The following is a 24,594-nucleotide window of genomic DNA, read 5'->3' as shown; positions in this document are numbered from 1 at the left end:
GTGTGTCTTCACATTCCCCACTTCCATAAGGTGTATTAAGGTGTAAAATCTGATTCTACTGCTTGTATCAGTTAGCTGATGTGGAATAGAGTTCCATGTAGTCACGGCTCTATGTAGTACAGTGCACCTCCCATAGTCTGTTCTTGACTTTGGGACTATGAAGAGAACTTTGGTGGCATGTATTGTAGGGTATGCATGTTTGTCCGAGCTGTGTGCTAGTAGTTTAAACAGACCAACTTGCTATATTTCCACATTACTTCTTACAAGATTTAGTTGAGGTTTAGGGTTTAGTGAATGATTTCTCCCAAATACAAAGCTTTTAGTTTTCAAAATATTATTCTTTACCACCCATTCTGAAACTAACTGCAGCTCTTTGTTACATGTTGCACGGATTTCACTAGCTGCAGTAGCTGACGTGTATAGTGTTGAGTCATCCGCATACATAGACACATTGGCTTACTCAAGGCTAGTGGCATGTCATTAGTAAAAAGTAAGGGGCCTAGACAGCTGCCCTGGGGAATTCCTGATTTTACCTGGATTATGTTGGCGGTTTCCATTTAAGAACACCCTCTGTGTTCTGATAGACAAAACTCTTTATCCACAATATAGCAGGGGGTGTAAAGCCATAACACATACGTTTTTCCATCAGCAGACTGATCGATAATGTCTAAAGCCGCATGGAAGTCTAACAAAACAGCACCGACAATCTTTTATCATCAATTTCTCTCAGCCAATCATCAGTCATTTGTGTATGTGCCGTGCTTGTTGAATGTCTTTCCCTATCAGCATGCTGAGTCTGTCAATTTGTTGACAGTAAAGTAGCATTGTCTCTGGTCAAACAAACAAAAATCCAAAAGTTTACTAAGGGTTGGTAACAGGCTGATTGATCGATTATTTGAGCCAGTAATGGGGGCTTTACTATTCCCGGGAAGCAGAATTACTTTTGCTTCCCTCCAGGCCTGAGTGCACACTTTCTAGTAGCCTTAGTTTGAAGATATGCCAATAGGAGTGGCAATATTGTCCACTATTCTCCTCAGTAATTGTGTATCCAAGTTGTCAGACCCTGTCATATATCTTAGTTTCATAGTGTAGTTTCTTCTTTTTATTCAGTTTCGTCACATGATTTCTCAATTTGCAGGACGCTTTCCAATGTTCTGTATTTACACAACAACAACATAGGAATCACTACAAAACTCGTATACACTATATTAGGCCTAGCCTTTGTAACTTTGGTTTTCCTAGATATGGCTACTATATTGTGACCACTACATCCGATGGATTTGGATACTGCTTTAAAGCACATTTCTGCAGCATTAGTAAAGATGTGATCAATACATGTTGATGATTTAATTCCTGTGCTGTTTGTAACTACCCTGGTAGGTTGACTGAACCTTAACCAGGTTGCAGGCACTGGTAACAGTTAAGTTTTGGGGCAGCTTGATGAAGCCAGTCAATATTTATATCACCATGAAAATATACCTCTGTTGATATCACGTACATTTTCAAGCATTTCACACGTTATCCAGATACTGACTGTTAGAACTTGGTGGTCTACTGCAGGTTCCCACCAGAATGGGCTTTAGGTGAGGCAGATGAACATGTAGCCACATTACTTCAACAGTATTCAACATAAGATCCTCTCTAAGCTTTACAGGAATGTGGTTCTGAATTTAAAATGGAAACACCTACCCATTTGGCATTTCTGTCTTTTCTGTAGATGTTATAACCATGTATTGTTACCACTGTATCATCAAATGTATTATCTAAATGAATTGTGCATGTATATCCAGAGCATCCCAAACATGCTCAATGGGTGACATGTCTGGTGCAGGCCATGGAAGAACTGGGACATTTTTAGCTTCCAGAAATTGTGTACAGATCCTTGTGACATGGTGCCATGCATTATCATGCTGAAACATGAGGTGATGGCGGCAGATGAATAGCACGACAATGGGACTCAAGATTGAGGTCAGGTCATGGTAAAATGCAAATATGTTCGTTGTTAATAGCTTGCGCCTCGCCATACCATAACCCCCCCACAACCATGGGGCACTGTTCACATCAGCAACTGCTCACCCATCAGACGCCATGCATGCCGTCTGCCATCTGCCTGGTACAGTTGAAACCGGGATTAATCCTTGAAGAGCAAACTTCTCCAGAGTGCCAGTAGCCATCGAAAGTGAGTATTTGCCCACTGAAGCAGGTTACGATGCCGAACTGCAGTCAGGTCAAGACCCTGGTGAGGATGATGAGCTTCCCTGAGACGGTTTCTGATTTCTGACAGGTTGTGCAAAAAGTTTCAGCAGCTGTCCGGGTGGTTGGTCTCAGATGATCCCCCAGATGAAGAAGCCGGATGTAGAGGTCCTGGGCTGGCATGGTTATGTGTGGATACACTGACAAATTCTCTAAAATGATGGAGGTGGCTTATGGTAGAGAACATTCATTTATCTGTCTACAACTGGTAGACATTCTTGCAGTCAGCATGCCAATTGCACACTCCCTCAAAACTTGAGACATCTGTGGCATTGTGTTGTGTGACAAAACTGCATATTTTAGAGTGGTCTTTTATTGTCCCCAGGACAATATGCCACACCCGTCAGGTGGATGGATTATCTTGGCAAAGGAGAAATGCTCACTAACAGGGACGTAAACAAAATTGTGCACAAAATTTGAGACAAATAAGCATTTCTGGGATTTTTATTTCAGCTCATGAAACATGGGAACAACACTTTACATGTTGCGTTTTATATTTTGGTTCAGCGTAGTTACTTAACTAAAGTTACTTTGTAAAAAAATAGTTCACTACCTCCACACTACTTAGTGATAAATTATCATATCTAAATCTCAAATGTCAGACTATAAATTGCAAGAAAAGCTCACTGGAGATATGTTAACAGAATGTGTAATTTAGCCTATTAAAAACTAAGTGCAGGCATCTATTGTCATATTGGCAATCAAACTCCATATATATATATATATATATATTTTTAAATATATATATATAAAAAAAAACATTAAATCAAACTTAATCAAATTCCGTCAAAAAGGGATCTCAAACATAAACCAGAGCATATACAACAGTATTTGCGATGAAGAAAAATAGAACAATCTTTTACACAAGCAACCAAAAATCCCTTTACCATAGAATTTAGAATGTGAGGCCTATAATTGTGTCTTGAAATCTCAAACATGAACCTTCAAATAATCAAAATTGTCCTCTCTGTAGCTATTAAGCATAGAGCAATAACAATGTTTATCTACTAAATCTTAATTTGTTAAATTCTCTTGTCTTTAATCCATGTCAGTTTATTTCCTTACAAATTATAGTCAACCAGCTTCAAATGTTTGTGTTATTAAACTCAATTAATAACACTTTAGTACAAAAACAGAAGATACAATTTTGAATATATTGCTTGTGGAGGACAGAAAAACAAACCTAATTTGGGGCCTAAAAAGACTCAAATCAAACACCCTTGGAATAGGTGGTGGTGGAAGTGCTTTCAAAATGGCTGCTGGCTGGACAGTACTTTAGTTGGAGGAGGCACAGTTCTTGTAGAGGTAGGACTTCATCTTGTCTATGATCTCGCTCTCCTCCTCCAGGGTCAGGTCCAGGTAGTCCTCTTCGTGTATAGGGATGTCCTCCAGCACCTCATTCACCAGGTCGACGTCCGTAGGGGCCTCCCCTTGGCTCCCAGAACCTGGAAACACCATTGGCAACAGTGTCATGTTCAATTAGGGCTCTCCTTTGGCGATTTGGGTATAAAAGGCATTCTGGAGCCTTAAGTTTCAGCAGCATATAGACACTGAATACCTCTTTCTCACATACACGTCTTAATTGTATTCCCACAGTAATATGCGTGTGCATCCGTCTGTCCATCTGCTTGCCTATATGCTTCTGTGTGTACATACGTGCGTGCATGCAAGTCCTACCTGCGGACTCAGAGGTGGTGCTGGGCTCCTCGGACAGTGAGGAGGCGGGAGAGGGGGACAGCAGTTCTGGGGGCAGGACCACCTGGTTGTCCTGCAGCAGCTGGGTGGCCCCCTGAACGTTTTCCCCCGTCAGCCTCAGGGCCACCTCCGGCTCACAACCCGGGTATGTCAGCTATGGCGAGGAAGGGATTTAGGCACTATCTACATACACCACTGTGATAAGCAGACTTTTTACATAGACATAGTGACTAGAGAGAGAAAGAGGTAGAGGCTTGTTACCTGCTCAACCTTGGATTGACTTATGGGGAGCTCTGTGTTATTGGTTCTAGCGGCAGAATCTAGAAGCATCTAGAGGAAACAAGCAAACAAGGATAAAGTGGAGGGGAAAAAACACATATTAGCAAAGTATGCTAGCTAGTGCCTACACTCTTCTGCTAGCTAATGTAAGGTTGCTTCATGGCTCTGGTTATGGTAACATGTTTTGACGGTTGGCATATCCTCCTTCATGGCGTATTGAAAAACAATGTGTGTTTTTGCAGTGGCGATGACAGTCTCTCACCCTGTAGGCTCCGTCCATGTCTCCGTCTGTCTGAAGGAGGGCCCAGGCAGCGTCTTTCTTGGAGTAACCCAGCGCTCTGAGGGTAGCCAGGCCCTCCACACACATCCTCCTCTTCTCACTCTCCTTCTGTTTCATGTCCTCCCTCTCCTGACAGGGACAGACAAAACCATAGAATTACACTCAATATGGCCACCGGTCCAAACATCATGGGACACTGACTTGAATGGGAATGTTTGTTTTAGTAATTATATTTCTATGACTAAAACAGCTCTGATAACTTAAGCAACATGTCCTAATAGCACCTATATCAAGTGAGTTGACACCTTTGTTCCACTATGAGACTTACTCATAGAAATATAGGACATCCCCATTCAAGTAAACGCTGTGTAGTTCTATTGCTATGGGGACACACCTTTCTCCTATGGGTGATGTGCAGCATGGCCTCGCCTACGTTGCCATGGCAGGCCCTCAGACCCAGACGGGCTTCCTGCTCAGAGAACCCCAGATCCTTCAGTGCTTTTATCTCCCCTGGGTTCAGACACAGACGCTCATACAGATCCTCAGCCTAGAACACAGCAGGGGTTAAAGGTAGAATCAGTAATATTACATCATTATACAGGCGTCCATACAGATCCTCCACCTAGAACACAGCAGGGGTTAAAGGTAGAATCAGTAATATTACATCATTATACAGGCGTCCATACAGATCCTCCACCTAGAACACAGCAGGGGTTAAAGGTAGAATTAGTAATATTACATCATTATACAGGCGTCCATACAGATCCTCAGCCTAGAACACAGCAGGGGTTAAAGGTAGAATCAGTAATATTACATCATTATACAGGCGTCCATACAGATCCTCCACCTAGAACACAGCAGGGGTTAAAGGTAGAATTAGTAATATTACATCATTATACAGGCGTCCATACAGATCCTCCACCTAGAACACAGCAGGGGTTAAAGGTAGAATCAGTAATATTACATCATTATACAGGCGTCCATACAGATCCTCCACCTAGAACACAGCAGGGGTTAAAGGTAGAATCAGTAATATTACATCATTATACAGGCGTCCATACAGATCCTCCACCTAGAACACAGCAGGGGTTAAAGGTAGAATTAGTAATATTACATCATTATACAGGCGTCCATACAGATCCTCAGCCTAGAACACAGCAGGGGTTAAAGGTAGAATTAGTAATATTACATCATTATACAGGCGTCCATACAGATCCTCCACCTAGAACACAGCAGGGGTTAAAGGTAGAATCAGTAATATTACATCATTATACAGGCGTCCATACAGATCCTCCACCTAGAACACAGCAGGGGTTAAAGGTAGAATCAGTAATATTACATCATTATACAGGCGTCCATACAGATCCTCCACCTAGAACACAGCAGGGGTTAAAGGTAGAATCAGTAATATTACATCATTATACAGGCGTCCATACAGATCCTCAGCCTAGAACACAGCAGGGGTTAAAGGTAGAATCAGTAATATTACATCATTATACAGGCGTCCATACAGATCCTCCACCTAGAACACAGCAGGGGTTAAAGGTAGAATCAGTAATATTACATCATTATACAGGCGTCCATACAGATCCTCAGCCTAGAACACAGCAGGGGTTAAAGGTAGAATCAGTAATATTACATCATTATACAGGCGTCCATACAGATCCTCCACCTAGAACACAGCAGGGGTTAAAGGTAGAATCAGTAATATTACATCATTATACAGGCGTCCATACAGATCCTCCACCTAGAAAACAGCAGGGGTTAAAGGTAGAATCAGCAATCTATTACAGTGATGTGCCTCCCTGCTTACAGAAATGTTGTTATTAATGTCAGGAGACAAGAGGATCTGGAAACAGGGCTATAATGATGTACTACACCTGCTTAAGCTTCTGTGTGGCCTGGCGCTCGTTACCAACCATGTGCGCCAGTATGCTCTGCAGGAGGTACAGCCTGAGGAACAGCACCTCCTCTCCTCTGGTGTTTCCCTAAAAACAAAATCAATTCATTAAATGATGTACATTCAAACCATTGTGAAATTCAGATCTACATTAGTACCAAGTGCGTCGGAGCTAAGGGTTGTTTGTGAACGGAGTCATAGACCAGTGCCATAGACCACCTTGATCTTCATGAGCCTCTGCTGCTGGTCTCCGTAGCAATTGTGGAAGCAGTCCTCGGCAATCTGCAGCCTCCGCTTGCCATCATCCAGATAGGACAGGGCCTCCAAGGCTCGGTAGCACCACACAATGTCCAGCTGCAGTACTGCATAGTTGTCCACTGTGTTCAAGAGCTTGGAGCCACACTTACTGTAGAGACACAAAAGATAATCAATCAATGTGTTTGACAGGATCTAATTCCTTGTGGACAGGAGCACGTAACATACACTCCCCTCTGCATGTATTTGGACAGCAAAGCTAAAAATGTTGGCCTTATACACCAGCATTTTGGATTTGAGATCAAATGTTTCATCTGAGGAGAGAACAGAATGTCACCTTTTATTTGAGGGTATTTTCATACATATCTGTTTTACTGTTTAAAAACAAAGCACTTTCTATATCTAGTCCCCCCATTTGAAGATGTCATCAGTATTTGGACAAAATCACTAATAGTCTATTAAAGTAGTCAAAATATTAGTATTTGGTCCCATATTCCTAGCACGCAATGACTGCTTCAAGCTTATGACTTTAAACTTGTTGGATGCATTTACAGCTTGTTTTGGTTGTGTTTCAGATTATGTTTTGCCCAATAAGTGTATTTTGAAGCTGCAAATGCATCCAATGAGTGTGTAGCGTCACAAGTTTAATGTGGTCCTTGCATGCTAAGAATATGGGACCAAATACTCAACTTTTTACAACTGTAATACATTATCAGTGAATTTTGTCCAAATACTTGCTTTCCTTTCTCAAAAGGTAAAACAGATATGTTTGAGAATACCCTCAAAAAAGGTGAGTCTGTACTGTCGCCACAGATGAAACATTTGATTTCAAATCCAAAACGCTGGAGTTTAGAAACAAATGTTTGTTAATTTTGCGTCGCTGTCCAAATACATACAGAGGAGAGTGTACATGTTACCGTAGTAGTACCGGTCCTCAGTCTAGTATATTTTCTAACACATCTCCCCGCAGAACTCTATGGAGCATCTGCCACTATTACGCAAGACTCTAGTTCTGGATTTCCATGTTTACATGGAATCAGACTGAGCAATGTGAGGCACAGAATCACTAATCTTGATCACATAAGTGAGTAGTTATTTGAGATGCAAGGTGATTTCGTGGTGGAACGTAGAGAGTAGAGCTGGGACAATAACTGGAAAAGGGGCGACACAGACCACTTATCACAGGCATTTTTACATTGTTCATTACAATAAGTAGCCTATAGTAGAGAAATGAAATAAGTTTGCTAATATAGCTGATTGTTAATGGGACAATTAATGGCTACAACTATCAAACTAGTAGTATTTCAAATCCAATCTTATTGGTCGCATATTTAGCAGATGTTATTGCAGGTGTAGCGAAATGCTTGGATAATAAATGAATAAAATCCCCCCAAAATACTTCCCCCCCCCCCCATATTACCTAACTCAGTACTGTACATTCAAAATGCAATCAAAAACACAATGATCTAACATGCCAATCATACAATCATCTTTGAATCAGAAATGGACTGGGTGTTTTGATCTGTTTCAACAAATTATTTATGTGATTAAGAGGAAGGTTGTTTTTTTTACACAAACTGGTCGTCAGCTTGCACCAGGTGGCCCAGAGCAGTTTCATACTGTTTCCTCTTCATCAGAGCACGGCCTTTCTCATGGAACCCCATGGCTAAAATCAGAGCCTTAGGACAACAATCACACAGCATTAGAAATAGTTAGTGGAGTTTGAATTCACACAGGACACATGGCGAGAACCATACAAGCCATATGTTGTGTGAGCTTGCCACCCACTCATACTGCTTACCATGACAGTTATGAATATAATATTGGTAATATGTTCATTAGTCCTTTGTCTAGACTACCTTTTTTTTACTGTGAGGTATTTTCAGGGGGTTCCCCTTCTGATCAGTAATCTCTAGGAATGGAGTCGTGGCTGGATCATCGGTGCCATCTAAAATGACAGCCAAACCACAGAACAACCATAAAATAACACTCCTAAACTAACACTTAAATACAGAGAGTTGTGATTGGAGTTCTACACAGTACGAGGGTCTAACTGAAAGGGTCTTGGAAGCCTAACATGACAACCAAGTCACAGAACGTCCAAAAAATACTATTCATGTAGCATTGTGATAACATTGTTATTATGTTTAAAAGCAGTGAGGGTCTAACTAACCTCTCTCTGATAGGATCTGGAAGCCCCTCTGGGTTCTCTGGACACTCTGGTCCTGCATTTTCTTCTCCTCCTCCACCGCCAACATCTGGTTCTTCCTCTCTGGCGCGCTCACCCGCAGAACCATCATCTTACTTTTGTTCTTCACATTCTGTTCATCCAGACGCTTCTCTGTAAAGAGAAACTATTTCAATGTAAAGTTGAAATGACCAAACATTGATTAGATGAGTGTTGTGGCAACTAAATGGAAACGTACCAGGAGTCAGTGTCTTCCCTTTAAAAATTAACTGGATGTATTGAAGTCCATATTGTTCAGTAATCCTATACAAAAGTAGAAAAAAGTAGCACCTTATCAATTTGTGACTTTGGTAGACATAATAATCGGAGATTGAAGTGACAGGGCATCTTCACTTCACTCACAGATCATATTATAAAAGACTGACATTGCATTGGCCATTTTCACTTACCTATCCATGATATCTTGAGCAAGGACATCCAGTTGTGTCTCCAAATAGTTATTCTTCTTGGTATACTAAAGGAATGGGTAACAATGTGGAATTACTTTATTTTCTGTAGGCTGTGTCAGGGCAAACACACCCACCCACATACCTTTTTCAAGTCTTTAGGCAGAAAGAGTTCCACACATGTCTCTCCGTAGGTCTTGTTCCCCATTCCACTCTTTACTGCCTGGGATCGGAGGCTCTCCAAGGCACTGGCCACTTCAGACACAGAGATGCACACAATGGGGGCATAGTTCACTGCAAGCTCCTGCAATGACAACAGTGACAAACAGACAGGGATAATGTGTTACTCTATCTCACAAAGGTGACTCAAAGTCAGGTCACAGACCAACGAGCTCAATGAACAGCAATACATTTTGAATGGCTATACCTGTTGGTCACCTAGAAAACTAACTTTACCTGAAGAGATTGCTGTCCTGCCTCGCTGTCATCTGTTGTGTAAGGTGGATTCCTGAGCTGAATATTACCTTGATTTAAAAGATTTACCAGCTTTTCCTGAATATGTAGCTCCGCCATTCTCGAAACGGTGGAAAAAGATGTAAGGAAAAGTGAAAGTGAACAGCCAGCAAACCAAAGGGGAATTCAACAGAATGAGTAGAGCCAAAATTACGTCGCAATAGTTACGCAGTCGCAGAAGACTACACCAACGACTAGCTAGCTACAGCCATTGTCGTTTTCGGTTTCTTTCAAGATATAACAAATGAATGACTCACGTTTGAAGTGTTGTTAACATTGTCGCCGTATTGTTCTGATAGGAACATTTCTGAACCGAGAATGTTGTTTATCTTCTCTTTCACACAAGGACAAGTCACGTGGGCCAATTTGTCATCGCTCAAAAAACACAGAGAACTTCTGGAAAGTGGTAGAAAGGTAGAGTCCTAATAACCAAGGCTGAAGGTATCTCTAGACTAACATATGGTGCTCTATCTTTATATCTTGACCGTAAAATAAGCAAGGAGATAGACCAGATGCTTTTCAACTTTCTTTGGAGAAACCGTACCCATTACATTAGGAAAACTGTTGTAATGAACTTTCAATATCAATTGGATAAAACAATTCCTATGAAGACCCACTTCTATCTGGAATTTTATTCCACATCATGTCTTCTCTACTTTTGGTGGCCTTAACTTCATGTTGTTTTGCAATTATAATATTGACAACGTTTCAGTGAAACTTTCTGCTTTTCATCGGCAGGTTTTCTTGTCATGGTCCTTAATTTATAAACACAATTTTTCTCCACACAGATATTATATATGGAATAATCGGGATATATTGTATAAAAATACCTCTCTGTTTTTAGAATATTGGTTCAGAAATAATATCCTATTGGTGAGCCAACTGGTAAATGCAGAGGGTCTTTTACTCAGTTACAAAGAATTCTTATCACTTTACAAGGTCCCTGTAACACCTAAAGATTTTGCAATTGTTTTAGATGCCATTCCCTCAGGTGTTGCTATGTTATTCAGGAACATGTCAACACCTGACCCTCAGAGCCTACCTTCTATTGACCCTGTTGACTCATCAGTAGGAAAGATTTGTTTCTCTTTTGGTCCATTCAACAACAGAGCGATACGATCCTTGTTTCAGCAGGATGTTGTATCTATACCTTATGTCATGCCTTATTGGAATGGATTTATTGATAATATCTGTTGGAAAAAAGTTTGGATGTTGCCACAAACATACCTACTTGTTAACAAAATTAAGGAAAATTATTCATAAATATTATCCGGCCAACCACTATATGAAGAAGTTTAAGGAAAACATCAACTCAAATGGCTCCTTTTGTAATGACCACCCAGAAACAGTTGTGCATCTTTTTTGGCATTGTAAGAAAACTGTGGCAAGACATCAGTAGGTTTATAATTGAACACATTTATGAAGATTTTACACTATTGTGGAGAGATGTACTGTTTGGATTCTTTACATACAATAGAAATAAGCGGAATCATTTTTATGTAATTAATTTAATTATTCTTTTGGCCAAATTTCATATACACAAATGTAAATTTACAAACAGAAAACAACATTTTTGTATCCTACAAAAAGAAATTGAACTGTATTTTAAGACGGTTAAATGCTCTACTAACAAAAAAGCTGTTAGAATTGTAAGTATATGCATGTCCCTTAAGGTCCTTGTGTAATTGTAATGTGATATTGTACCCCCTAGCTCGATTGTCCATTGTTTGTAATCTATGTATGCTTGTGTTCCCTCATGTGCTTTATGTATTGATTTGTTGTTAATAAAAATATATATATATATATATATTTAAAAAAAAAAAAATGTTTTTAAAAAAAATTCTGGAAAGTGGTTATGTTTCACTATATTGGATCGCTCCAATATATTGGTATCACTCCTCGGCGGAGGAATATATTCAAGGTGAGGATTTACTCCAGTGGACACCTGTGTCACGGATGGGGTACGCCCCTATATATAAACCCCATGGCCGCAACACACGACTGACATTAATCAACAATAGAGAGTCAATCATTGGCCAGAAGTTCATCAACAGAGCCACTCACAACCCATCATTGAAGGAAGCCGTGGGACAGGCCAAATGGACCACAGATACACCCATGTCCATAAGGCTGAAATTGACCTAGAAGATAGGGGGGGGGGGGAATACAAAAATACAAAAAATACAATCATTTGTGGGTGTATGAAAATGTGTAGATATATGTGAATACACTCCTTCGCGCCCCCACCCCTCTCCCCCTGCACAGTTGTGAGCTATAATTTTAATGAAGTTTTATATCCCTTATTTTAAATGTTTTACTTCTATTTTAATTTTAAAGTAAAACACCACAAACTCATGTTGGGAAAAGATAAAAAGGCAAAACTAATCTACGCCCGTTCTGTTAAAAACCTTAGGGCATCTAGCCTCGAGGGATGCCTTGCTTGACCACACCCCCTTCCTTGCTCATGGCCTGCCCTGCCTCTTCCACCAATCCATTTGTTTCTTATGGACAGAAAAGAGCAGAAGCTCTGAGCTGTCCGATCAGGTCCATTGTGTACTGAGCGACACAAGTTCTCTCTTTCATTTTCTCGGCGGACGTCCGTATGGATTGAGGTACAAACTTTCCGAAGTTCACTTGGTAAGTCACTGGTAAGTGTAATATCTTTCGTGGAAGTATATTCACTGGCTGTTTGCAGCCTGGAGCAGCTGGCCATGTGGCCCCCAGCTGGCCCCTTTTTGAGAACTCTGGTTTGTCGTGCTTGTGTTTCGTCAGCCTTACACTACGACGCTGTGTGTATCCATTAATATACTGGCCTGTTCTGTGTGTGTTGTGATTTGCTTAAACATGCCATTATCTGCTAATTACCCTACATCATTTTTTTCTTGTTCTTTCCCCTACAGAATGTAGGAGTATTGTGGTGGGCTTCCACTACGTTGAGACATTTAACTTTGGAATTATTCCATCATATGGCGCTGTTTTGCTTTCCGCTGATCTTCAACACTGGGGCCCCACAAGGTTGCGTTCTGAGCCCTCTCCTGTACTCCCTGTTCACCCACGACTGCGTGGCCATGCACGCCTCCAACTCAATCATCAAGTTTGCAGACGACTACAGAGGTAGGCTTGATTACCAACAATGACGAGACGGCATACATGGAGGAGGTGAGGGCCCTCGAAGTGTGGTGTCAGGAAAATAACCTCACACTCAACGTCAACAAAATAAAGGAGATGATCGTGGACTTCATGAAACAGCAGAGGGAGCACCCCCCTATCCACATAGACGGGACAGTAGTGGAGAGGGTAGTACGTTTTAAGTTCCTCGGCGTACACATCACAGACAAACTGAAATGGTCCACCCACACAGACAGTGCATTGAAGAAGGCGCAGCAGTGCCTCTTCAACCTCAGGAGGCTGAAGAAATTTGGCTTGTCACCAAAAACACTCACAAACTTTTATAGATGCACAATCGAGAGCATCCTGTCAGGCTGTATCACCGCCTGGTACGGCAACTGCTCCGCCCACAACCGTAAGGCTCTCCAGAGGGTAGTGAGGTCTGCACAACGCATCACCGGGGGCAAACTACCTGCCCTCCAGGACACCTACACCACCCGATGTCACAGGAAGGCCATAACGACAACAACCACCCGAACCACTGCCTGTTCACCCCACTATCATCCAGAAGGCGAGGTCAGTACAGGTGCATCAAAGCTGGGACCATCAGACTGTTAAACAGCCACCACTAACATAGTCCAGCCACTTTAATAATGTAGAAATTGATGAAAAATGTATCACTAGCCACTTTAAACAATGCCACTTCATATAATGTTTACATACCCTACATTACTCATATCATATGTATATACTGTACTCGATACCATCTACTGCATCTTGCCTATGCCATTCTGTACCATCACTCATTCATTTATTTATTTATTTATTTTTTACCCCATTTTCCCATTTTCTCCCCAATTTCATTGAATCCAATTGTTTTAGTAGCTACTATCTTGTCTTCTCGCTACAACTCCCGTACGGGCTCGGGAGAGACGAAGGTTGAAAGTCATGCGTCCTCCGATACACAACCCAACCAAGCCTTCTTAACACAGCACGCATCCAACCCGGAAGCCAGCCGCACCAATGTGTCGGAGGAAACACCGTACACCTGGCAACCTTGGTTAGCGCTGGTGCGCGATGAGACAAGGACATCCCTACTGGACATCCCAACACCTCCCTAGCCCGGGCGACGCTAGGCCAATTGTGTGTCGCCCCACGGACCTCCCGGTCGCAGCCGGTTAAGACAGAGCCTGGGCGCGAACCCAGAGTCTCTGATGGCACAGCTGGCGCTGCAGTACAGCGCCCTTAACCACTGCGCCACCCGGGAGGCCTCATTCATATATTTTTATGTACATATCTTCATTCCTTAACACTTGTGTGTATAAGGAAGTTGTGAAATTGTTAGGTTAGATTACTTGTTGGTTATTACTGCATTGTTGGAACTAGAAGCACAAGCATTTCGCTACACTCGCATTGACATCTGCTAACCATGTGTATGTGACAAATAACATTTTATTTGATTTACCCGACCATGGACACCATAATAGCTGCCATGGTCCTCCCGGACCGGGAGATTATAGGGCGGAACCCATGACTGACAGAGGGACCCCCCAGAGTCTTTGATTCAGACTTGAAAGCCACATACAGTATGGGTCCCTCTGCACTATTGGCCGCCTTACCAATGTGGCCATGCTGCTGCAGGCCTACCAGCAGACTATGTTGCTCCGGCTGCAGGGGGGCACAGAGGAGCTCCTCCGGGAAGCGATGAAGAGGTGTCTAGCCTGCTTTCCCTGCTCTAGAGAGTTGTGGCCTGCTCCAACGGAAGGGCCGTGGCGCAGGTGGTTACCTCCCGACGCCATCTCTGATAACTGTTGTCCTCACAGGTCCTCAACTGGCAGCTTCATTAAATAGTACATTCAAAACACCAGTCTCAACATCATCAAGGACAACAACCACCCGAGCCACTGCCTGTTCACCCCGCTATCATCCAGAAGGCGAGGTCAGTACAGGTGCATCAAAGCTGGGACCGAGAGACTGAAAAACAGCTTCTATCTCAAGGCCATCAGACTGTTAAACAGCCACCACTAACATTGAGTGGCTGCTGCCAACACACTGACACTGACTCAACTCCAGCCACTTTAATAATGGGTATTGATGGGAAATTATGTAAAATATATCACTAGCCACTTTAAACAATGCTACCTAATATAATGTTACATACCCTACATTATTCATCTCATATGCATACGTATATACTGTACTCTATATCATCTACTGCATCCTTATGTAATACATGTATCACTAGCCACTTTAACTATGCCACTTTGTTTACATACTCATCTCATATGTATATACTGTACTCGATACCATCTACTGTATCTTGCCTATGCTGCTCTGTACCATCACTCATTCATATATCTTTATGTACATATTCTTTATCCCCTTACACTGTGTATAAGACAGTAGTTTTGGAATTGTTAGTTAGATTACTTGTTGGTTATTACTGCATTGTCGGAACTAGAAGCACAAGCATTTCGCTACACTCGCATTAACATCTGCTAACCACGTGTATGTGACAAATAAAATTTGATTTGATGTATTCTGCTCCAGCCTTTACCACAAGATTTTCCTCCCCAATTAAGGTGCCACCAACCTCCTGTGTTTTAATTGAACCCTATCAGTCCCGAGACACCAGTAAAAATCGTATTTTCATTAATCTGACTTTTATTTATCTGCATGTCCAGCCCTTATATTTAACCTCACAATTAAGTGTTTTACCATTTCCCTTTCAGGACAACCAGGGCTACAAGTAGAACACAAGTTAATTTGACATAAACAGTTGTATTCATGAGTTTAATTGACAAATGTCAACAAAAAAAAAGCTCAGCCAAAGCAAAAACCTGACTAAATGAATTTATGTAAATGTTGTAACTATAGAAATAGTTTCCTCACTGGGAAATGAATATCCAACTAGTCAGTGACAACTGTGTGGTGTTTGGGACAGAAACTGTGAGCTTATTACAGTATTATAGACACTATGTCATGGGATTTCCTTTGATTTTCTATGTAGAAGAACCACTTTACCTTCTAATGACTCTTGAGCAAAACATGTGCATGTTCGTGAGAGTCTCAGTTTTTCATAATGGCTTAAAGTGTGTAGTTCAAACCATACAGACTTTACAGACATTTTTTGTAAAAAAAGACCCGGGCCCCTTCAGGATCCGCCCTTGTCTCACAAACACCACTCTCAGCCCCCGTTAAACACACAGACTAATGGTTGGTATGTACAGATACAGAATAAATAGACAAATCCAATGGCACAACACATGTAGCTCAAACACACACTGTTTAAAAGGGGTTTGTAGTAATAAAAATAATCCCTGCGTTATGGTGTAACTCATTGGGTTAATGTAACTAAAACATTTAAATGTTTAGTTATATTTGATTCCACCTGTTATTACCCTAACAATGCTCTGTAAATGGTCTCTTGAATATTTTCCTGGGATGAATGCTGTAATTAAAAACAAAACATCGCACCATTGTCTGTAGGCCTAATCGTTTGCTCTCTGGGAAAAAATAACGTTTCAAGACATTCAATGGGTGGAGATGGATCCCCGTCTCAGCTGTGATGAAACCCAAACGTTAACATATGATCCTATATAGGGCAAGGCACAGCATCTTACATGATATTATTTGCATGGCTGCATACCAAATGTCCTTTATAGCAACAAGATTAGTTGAATTCTGCAGAAACATAGAAAACATTCTCTATTGCACTATAGACTGTAACGGACTCTTTCCCTGTCCTATAATCTGATCAGAATGATGAGTACATCCCAAGTCTCCTTGCAGCTTCCGACTTCTTGGGCCCTTTTCTTTGGGGGAAGGGGTAGTGGTGATGGTGGCAAGAGGAGAGAAGAGGCGGCCCCCCAAAACTCAGTTGTCTGGACAAAATGGCTGGGGCTGAGAACTTCCTGGAGCCTGAACTGCTGTTACTGGTACTCAACTCTACAGGATGGATAGAAATAGAATCCCCCAAGACCTTCTCACTGAACGTCTCAGGAAAGTCTTCAGACAGCGAAGTAAAACTTGAATTACTGCCCGTGATTGTGGGGTTTGTATGTGGTGTTATTATGACGTTGGCTTGTCGGTGGATACCTAAGGGTTTGCGCCATGGGGCTCTCTCCAGGTCCCCAACAAAGTCATTCTCAGACTCTGAGACCGACCTTTTCCTCTCGTGTTTGCTCTTCATCTCCTGGTTGACTGGGACTACATTGACCAGGGCTTGCCCACTGATTTCTGCTGCATCATCAGTTGATACTGTTAGGAAATAGAATGGAAATGTACAGACAGGTTTACACAGTCATCTGCAATCAACCTTCCAGCTCAATGGAAAAGTACTGTAACAAAGATATTACTTCTGTTTGAATGACCACATTTCCAGTATTGCCTACATGCAGTATAACTATATTTTGTTGCTCAAAGTAGGCTAGCAGGAAAAGCTTTTGCATGAAGAAAAAAAGTACCAAAGACCAGTGCTGCCATGTGTGTCCACAAGGACTCAAATTCACTTGATATAAATCAATTACTGCTACTTTGTTGCAACATGACCTTGAGGATGCACAATATTGTCTACAATTTAACAACTTGTTGCCAGTGCCAAACTGTTCAGACAACTGGGCCATGTTACGTTATCGAACATTGCAAATAGAAATTCCATGAATAAAGCCGATGTGATTCTTTATTCTACATGTCAGATAGGCATGTCAGCGTCCTGCTGAACGCGACCCCGGTTGGATGCGTGCCAAGCTCTCGCAGCACTCTTGGAAAGCGATGTCTACCTTGTCTGAATAAAACCACCAGGGTCTGGCGCTTTTGTTTCTCTTTAGTCAAGTTGTAATGTTCCGTCAAAAGTGCAATGTCCATCCTGGTTAGGTCCGCCACAATTTCGCTTTGGTCCGCTTCCTCGACCAAATGATTCACGTCGCCGTTGGCTGTTTCACTACGACTCCGGGATCTTATATGTTCCCAGGAACACGTCGAATTGGAACAGCAGCACGACAACATCCTGTTTGCATTGATAACCCAATTTGGATTTTTATTTCCCCAATCAAAGAAGGCACAGCTGATAGAATGATAAGTAGTTATCCACCTGCTGCCGGCAGTATAGCCTGTACTGCACTGTCTACATCTCAGTAGGTGTAGTGTAGGCTAGTCTAAAGTGGTTCAAAAGTTTGAGTGCTGTGCAAACAATTGAGGACAATTGAAGGTTGCCCTTTTCTTTTACAGTAGACCATGTAGGTGTATGTGTAGTGTAGTTTTAGTGAAAAATGCTTATGTTTATGATAGGCTAAAGTAAAATAGGTGAATAGGTCAGTATATTATGAAGGAAAGTTCCAAACATAATACATAATACATAATACATACAGTAAACTAGGCTAGACAAACATCAAGTTACTTACATCTTCATACTATAGAATCCAGTAGTCTTTTATTATCTGTAGGCCTAACAATCAACATTGATTTACATGTTCATATATTATGTTCTGGAAAAATGTGTTGAATGACCCAGTTGTTACTTGGGCTGGCACTGACACAGTATGTTGACACAGTTTTGTTGAAGTTGTGGGTGAGTCCTGCTTTGGAGGGATGACTTAAATGGATGACATGGTGGTGGTGACACATCCAGCAGGTGTACCTGCGCTGCAAAAAAACTCACATAAAATTAGCCCTTAGTTCAATGCTTAGTCAACTCGGGAGTCCAATGCTTAGGGCTCCTGAGTGGCACAGTGGTCTAAGGCACTGCTTCTCAGTGCTAGAGGCATCACTATAGACCCTGGTTTGATTCCAGGCTGTATCACAACCGGACGTGACTGGGTGTACCATAGGGCGGCGCACAATTGGTCCAGCGTTGTCAGGGTTTGGCCAGGGTTGGCCATTATTGTAAATAAGAATTTGTTCTTAACTGGCTTGCCTAGTTAAATAAAGGTTAAATACTCACACATCACTCCTTTGCCTCAACATTATTGCCTGACACGTTCTCCTTACTAAAGCAGGGAGGCCTGTATTTCAAAGATATCATTACCACAGGGATTTTCTATGCAAACAGTCCCACTTCCATGAATTGTTTGTGGAGACCTATGGATTTCCTGTTTCTGAAAAGTAAGCAATGAGCTGCTGATAACTCATGCAGCAAATTAAATAACAAAATGGATCTCTGTCTCTCTCTCTTCCCTGCCTTTCTTCCTGTCAGTCTGTCTCTCTGTGCGCATGAGTGTTCATCATGAACATTTAAATGTCCAAATAATAATAGCCATGGGTGGAGCATCTGAACCTAACTGAATGTAATCACATTTTATTGGTCAAATACACATATTTATCAGGTGTACCGAAATGCCTGTGGTTAGTTTAACAGTAAGTGTATGTCCTTCTTTCTGCAACATTAGACCTAATAGACAATAAGGAATATATACTGAACAAAAGTATATGAAAGCAACATGCAACAATTTCAACGATTTTACTGAGTTACAGTTCATATAAGGAAATCAGTCAATTGAGATAAATACATTCATTAGGCCCTAATCTGACTGGGCAGGGGCACAGCCATTGGTGGGCCTAAAAGGGCATAGGCCCACCTACTTGGGAGCCAGGCCCACCTACAGGAAGCCAGGCCCAGCCAATCAGAATGAGTATTTCCCCACAAAAGGGCTTTATTACAGACAGAAATACTCCTCAGTTTCACCAGCTGTCTGCATGGCTGGTCTCAGACGATCCTGCAGGTGAAGAAGCCAAATGTGGAGGTCCTGGGCTGGCGTGGTTACACGTGGTCTGCAGTTGTGAGGCCGGTTGGACGTAGTGCCAAATTCTCTAAAACAACATTGGAGGTGGCTTATTGTAGAGAAATTAACATTAAATAATCTGGCAACAGCTTCAATGGAAATTTCTGCAGTCAGCATTCCAATTGCACGCTGCCTCAATTTGATATATCTGTGGCATTGTGTTGGGTGACAAAACTGTACATTTTAGTGGCCTTTTATTGTCCCCAGCACAGGGTGTACCTGTGTAATGATCATGCTATTAAATCTGCTTCTTGATATGCCACACCTGGCAAATGGATGGATTATCTTGGCAAATGAGAAATGTTCAGTAACAGGGATTTAAATACATCTGTGCACATAATCTGAGAGAAATCATTTTTTTGTGCATGTAGAAACATTTCAACTCATGAAACATGGGACCAACACTTTACATGTTGCGTTTATAGTTTTGTTCAGTATATAGACACAGTATTTTTTGCTTGTCGTAAATGTTTATGACGTTTTTCATGAAGTATTCAAAAAGCCACTCACCAGATCGTATTTGATTAAATAAAATGCAATGTAGGCTATATATAGCTACAAGAGTTTGAGTCTTTAACTGCAGCCTATTTGCATGTTTGGAGTGCGCTGCACCTTTAAACATGAACCCTGTGTACACTGTTCAGTAACAGCGATACTGTGCTGCACTTCCAGTTTTGGGACCTAGAATTATGTGTTGACTGCAATGGCTGCGTCCACCGAGTCATTTTACCTGGGGTTTGATTTCAGCACTCAACAAGTAGGTTCGGATTATAATGCATGCTTTACGTCGTTCTGTTTGCAATATTGCCTATACGCACGCGCGTAGACTTTGTAACACGGAAGAAGAGATAAAACGATGAATCAGCGGCTACAAATGAAGGCTCATCTGGAACATTTTACATAGCATAGGCCTACCGGAAGATAGCCTTTCAAATAACCCATGTGTACCATACTATATAAGCAATATTATAAGCGATATTTAGTGGTTCTGGCATTCATTAATAAATGAAATGCGCGTGACATGTTTTCTCCTTTCATTCCACTGGACTTCGGACTTAGCCTAGACAAACATTGAATTGCTTATTTCATAACATTTTGCCATTCTTCCTACTACATTGGCTGCAAAGCAGGCACTTCTGTTGCTTTTCCTGTATCCTACTGTAGCTCCTAAACTTACTCAACCCATTTCCCCAATTTTGTGTTCAGCTGAAGGTGGTTGCTGTTGATGGGAACCTCAGTGTTGTCCACCAGGACAATGTGCAGTTTGACAGTGAATTGCCAGAATTCGGGTAACACAAAATCAAAAAATACATTTCATAATGTGTAGGACGATATGTGCTGACAAATGATAAATAGCTATGTCCTCCCGACTATCACAGCACAATTCCAAGGCTGGCAAATCCTACACCCCCGATAGTAGGCTAGGCTACACAGTTTGGAAATAGTCCATGAAACTGACTTCTATCTTTTCATATCTCCCCAGGACTCAGGGAGGGGTCCATATCCATGCAGACAGTCTGACTGTCACTTCTCCTGTGCTCATGTGGGTAAAGGTAGTCCACCATGAATACTTTACTACTTAATAGTGCACTGTACAGTGAATACTTCACTAGTACTCAGTAAAAGTACTAGTAGCTCAGTGGTCTGCTCACTCTCAAACCATTGCATAGCTGAAGTACTGAATTAACTTCCATACAAGCTGTTATTCCGTTGAGTTCAAAGGTAGGGCCTACAGCAAAAACATTCTCAAAAATGTTGTAACACTGCATGAAACTGTAAGGTTGATTAAACTAATACTATTAAACAGCAGTTCATTCTAATTTTGGGAAGATATCTCTCTTTGTAAGTAACTCCTCACTGTTATCTTCAGCAGAAATACACAACACTTTGAATCAATAGTCACCTAGATCAGATTCAAGACCAATCTATGCGTAGTAAGGATGCCATTGGCAGAGCTGAGCATGTTTTAGTTCTGTGATTTTTAACTGAGCAATTCCATGATGATTTCCCAGGCACTTGACCTGATCCTTGGCAAGATGAAGAATGCAGGATTTGACTTCTCGCGTGTGAAAGCCCTATCTGGGAGTGGCCAGGTGTGTGGACTATTACTAGTACTCTATTACAGTGCTCCATTGTGTATTTTGAATACAGTCAGACATTACATGTATTGTATTTCATCATTGCCTTGTTTTTACAGCAACATGGCAGTGTGTATTGGAGGAAAGGGACCAACCAAGTTCTCAGGGATCTCCAGCCAGGAAAAAGTTTGCATGAACTTCTGAAGGTAAGTGGTCCCATACAAGGCAGTAAAAGGGAGAGATTCTATACTATCTGGTTGTCCTTTCTGTCTATTACTACAGCAGAGTAGAGTGCATGTTTGCTAGTGACATGCCAGATAAAAACAATTAAATCCCATTTTTGATAGTCAGCTTCATCGTCAAATCACATTTATTTATAAAGCCCTTCTTACATCAGCTGATATCTCACATTTCTGTACAGAAACCCAGCCTAAAACCCCAAACAGCAAGCAATGCAGGTGTAGAAGCATTTCATTTTGCACATACAGTTCAGTATCAGCAACAAGCACAAATGACATGCACCACTTGATTTGAAATACAGTGCCCTGCTTTTGGCAAATGTCAAATAGGCGGCGTCCGCCTGGTTAAAAGTTAATACATTACCTTCCTCGTGTGGGTGAGAAAAAAAAACACATTTTCCACAGCCTTTGATACATTGCAGGCACAGCCAACCCTATAGCCCAATGTTTATTCATTAATCCAACAGTACAATCAAACCCTGAGGATTATTCAGTTAATACTAACCTGAAGGGCCTCCTTTTTACATCAGTGAGTTTTCAAGTCTAAAAGGACCACGATAAGGCGTTTCTATGAACATTTTGTCTCAAACCTGGTTGTCTCTTCCAAATTAGTTCTTATCTTTGAATGCCTTGATATATATTTTGAGAGTATTACAGTAGTTAGTTGATTAGTAGTTGTTTTGATTCATTCAAACACTTTGTTTTTCGAATACATTTTAGTTGTGCACATTCCACTTCTATTAAGTGATTCCATGGATTGCAATAAATTAGCTAGTTTCTTGTCATCTGATTTCTCATTTTGTATATTGATACATTATGTCTGTACTTGTGCCAACAGGGTGGTTTTGCAGTGTCAGATAGTCCAGTGTGGATGGACTCCAGCACTACAGAGCAGTGTCAGTACTTGGAGACAGCAGTAGGTGGCGCTCAGAGAGTTGCAGACATCACAGGCTCCCGGGCCTATGAGGTGAGGAAGACTCAGTTTCCTTGACTGGATGGATTTGATGGATAGACTTAATTGACACTTACTTTACTCATTGTTTACAAGTAACTTCAATCATACATGTCTCCAAGTGATATGGACACAGGTAACACGTGTACACGTATGTGGGGGATCCAATAGTTACTAAAGGCACTGACCTTTTTTTTAATCAATTCTATCACATTACCTTTCAGCGTTTCACTGGAAATCAGATTGCCAAGATTTACAAGGCCCAACCAGAGAAGTACGAGGACACAGAGGTGAGGTGACATGTGCCCATTTTACTTGTCTGCTATCACCATTCCCCATTGTCTTATGTTAAATCCAATGATTTATATGCACCATTGGTAAACTACTCTAGGTCACATATCTGTGTGAATTCAATACATTAAGGTAAATAGGGCTCTAAAAATGCCAGATAATTCTGCTCTCTTTGTGGAACATATTCTGTGTTGATTTAGTAGGAAAGATCAATAGAATTTTAGATAGAATTTCACTAGTTCTGTAATTGTCTGAAATATTTCCCCCCCTTATTTTTTTTGCTATTAATTTCAGAGAATCTCATTGGTCAGCAGCTTTGCTGCCTCTCTCTTCTTGGGCAGCTATGCAGCTATTGATTACAGTGACGGTAAGGTACTGGTACTGATGATAATGGTTAATGATGATTTGTTATCGGGTAGTACTTTATTGTATGGTACAGAAATTACTACACAATAGCAAGCTATGCTTCACTTTTTGTTTCGCTTTGGGATTTATTAAAACAAATATGAGTACTGCATGTACAATTTGTTTTCAGTTTAGTTACCACTTAGCACAAGAATGTACCTATTCATAGCACATCATTTCATTGTAAATACCTGTGAAAACATTACCCTAATATAAAGTTATCCTGCATTATGACATGTTATAATATAACATTTAAGTACAACTACTATGGAACAAATACCTTGGGAGTGAAGATCCTCCTTAAACAGTTTTATCTCAATCTCTTCCTTCAAAGACTCAATCATGGACACTCTTACTGACAGTTGTGGCTGCTTTGCGTGATGTATTGTTGTCTCTACCTTCTTGCCCTTTGAGCTGATGTCTGTGCCCAATAATGTTTGTACCATGTTTTGTACTGCTACCATGTTGTGCTGCTGTCATGTTGTGTTGCTGCCATGCTGTGTTGTCATGTGTTGCTGCCTTGCTATGCTGTTCTCTTAGGTCTCACTTTATGTAGTGTTCTGTTGTCTCTCGTCGTGATGTGTGCTTTGTCCTATTTTTGAATTGTTCTTTTTCTTTATTTAAATCCCAGCCCCCGTCCCCGCACGAGGCCTTTTGGTAGGCTGTCATTGTAAATAACAATTTGTTCTTAACGGACTTACCTAGTTAAATAAAGGTTAAATAGAAAAACAAACTAATCCTTAAAGAGTCAGCTGTTTCAGACCATATTACTTTACCCCAGCATGCTTGAAACATCACCTACTATGGGAACACAGTGGGTTAACTCTCCAAGTTGGCTTGAACTTATCTCTGACACTTACTTCATGACAATGTTTTTACCTGGCAGAACCATTCTTTTAAGGTCTGCTGGATAACAATCATCATTGTGTTTGT

The 24,594-nt window shown here is 41.2% G+C and overlaps 3 protein-coding genes and 1 long non-coding RNA gene across 9 annotated transcripts in view; 2 read left to right on the top strand and 2 right to left on the bottom strand.

Annotated features, from left to right (window-relative positions):
• Window positions 1-2,679: 2,679 nt before the first annotated feature.
• On the bottom strand, window positions 2,680-10,376 carry LOC118370825 (NEDD8 ultimate buster 1-like). Of its 3 annotated transcripts, none has more exons than XM_035756011.2 (15): window positions 10,067-10,376; window positions 9,753-9,870; window positions 9,442-9,600; window positions 9,300-9,364; window positions 9,089-9,153; window positions 8,836-9,003; window positions 8,522-8,610; window positions 8,235-8,341; window positions 6,627-6,813; window positions 6,427-6,495; window positions 4,902-5,054; window positions 4,490-4,636; window positions 4,210-4,278; window positions 3,931-4,102; window positions 2,680-3,698 (listed from the first exon to the last, which is right to left on the bottom strand). In XM_035756011.2, the coding sequence occupies exons 1-15, from the start codon at window positions 10,084-10,086 to the stop codon at window positions 3,529-3,531; spliced, it is 1,758 nt and encodes a 585-aa protein (XP_035611904.1). In that variant the 5' UTR covers window positions 10,087-10,376; the 3' UTR covers window positions 2,680-3,528. The 3 variants fall into 3 exon arrangements, with proteins under 3 accessions (XP_035611904.1, XP_035611887.1, XP_035611897.1); XM_035755994.2 differs by having other exon boundaries at window positions 6,388-6,495; window positions 10,067-10,374; XM_035756004.2 differs by lacking the exon at window positions 10,067-10,376 and having other exon boundaries at window positions 6,388-6,495; window positions 9,753-10,055.
• Window positions 5,061-6,379, top strand: LOC127920067 (uncharacterized). 2 transcript variants are annotated; one of them, XR_008105033.1, is made up of 4 exons: window positions 5,061-5,227; window positions 5,303-5,377; window positions 5,603-5,677; window positions 5,753-6,379. It is a non-coding gene; the product is annotated as an uncharacterized LOC127920067 (long non-coding RNA). The 2 variants fall into 2 exon arrangements; XR_008105043.1 differs by lacking the exon at window positions 5,603-5,677.
• A 5,182-nt stretch (window positions 10,377-15,558) lies between the features above and the next one.
• On the bottom strand, window positions 15,559-18,059 carry LOC118383193 (uncharacterized). The gene is made up of 2 exons (XM_035769790.2): window positions 17,699-18,059; window positions 15,559-17,177 (listed from the first exon to the last, which is right to left on the bottom strand). The coding sequence occupies exons 1-2, from the start codon at window positions 17,922-17,924 to the stop codon at window positions 16,675-16,677; spliced, it is 729 nt and encodes a 242-aa protein (XP_035625683.1). The 5' UTR covers window positions 17,925-18,059; the 3' UTR covers window positions 15,559-16,674.
• Window positions 18,060-20,305: 2,246 nt separating this feature from the next.
• The window catches only part of xylb (xylulokinase homolog (H. influenzae)), a 64,149-nt gene continuing 59,860 nt past the window's right edge, over window positions 20,306-24,594 (top strand). For 2 of the 3 annotated variants that reach the window (XM_035755964.1, XM_035755972.2), the window contains exons 1-8: window positions 20,306-20,453; window positions 20,903-20,985; window positions 21,180-21,249; window positions 21,709-21,789; window positions 21,894-21,980; window positions 22,852-22,980; window positions 23,190-23,255; window positions 23,551-23,623. In XM_035755964.1, the coding sequence (XP_035611857.1) occupies window positions 20,400-20,453; window positions 20,903-20,985; window positions 21,180-21,249; window positions 21,709-21,789; window positions 21,894-21,980; window positions 22,852-22,980; window positions 23,190-23,255; window positions 23,551-23,623 (643 nt within the window). In that variant the 5' untranslated portion in view covers window positions 20,306-20,399. Of the gene's footprint in view, window positions 20,454-20,902; window positions 20,986-21,179; window positions 21,250-21,708; window positions 21,790-21,893; window positions 21,981-22,851; window positions 22,981-23,189; window positions 23,256-23,550; window positions 23,624-24,594 lie in introns of those variants that run through there. The other variant, XM_035755982.1, reaches the window with a different exon arrangement.

Source organism: Oncorhynchus keta, chromosome 4, assembly GCF_023373465.1.
Source record: "Oncorhynchus keta strain PuntledgeMale-10-30-2019 chromosome 4, Oket_V2, whole genome shotgun sequence".
NCBI lineage: Eukaryota > Metazoa > Chordata > Actinopteri > Salmoniformes > Salmonidae > Oncorhynchus > Oncorhynchus keta.
The sequence above is the reverse complement of the archived record's forward strand: the minus strand, read 5'-3'. Positions and strand labels throughout refer to the sequence as shown.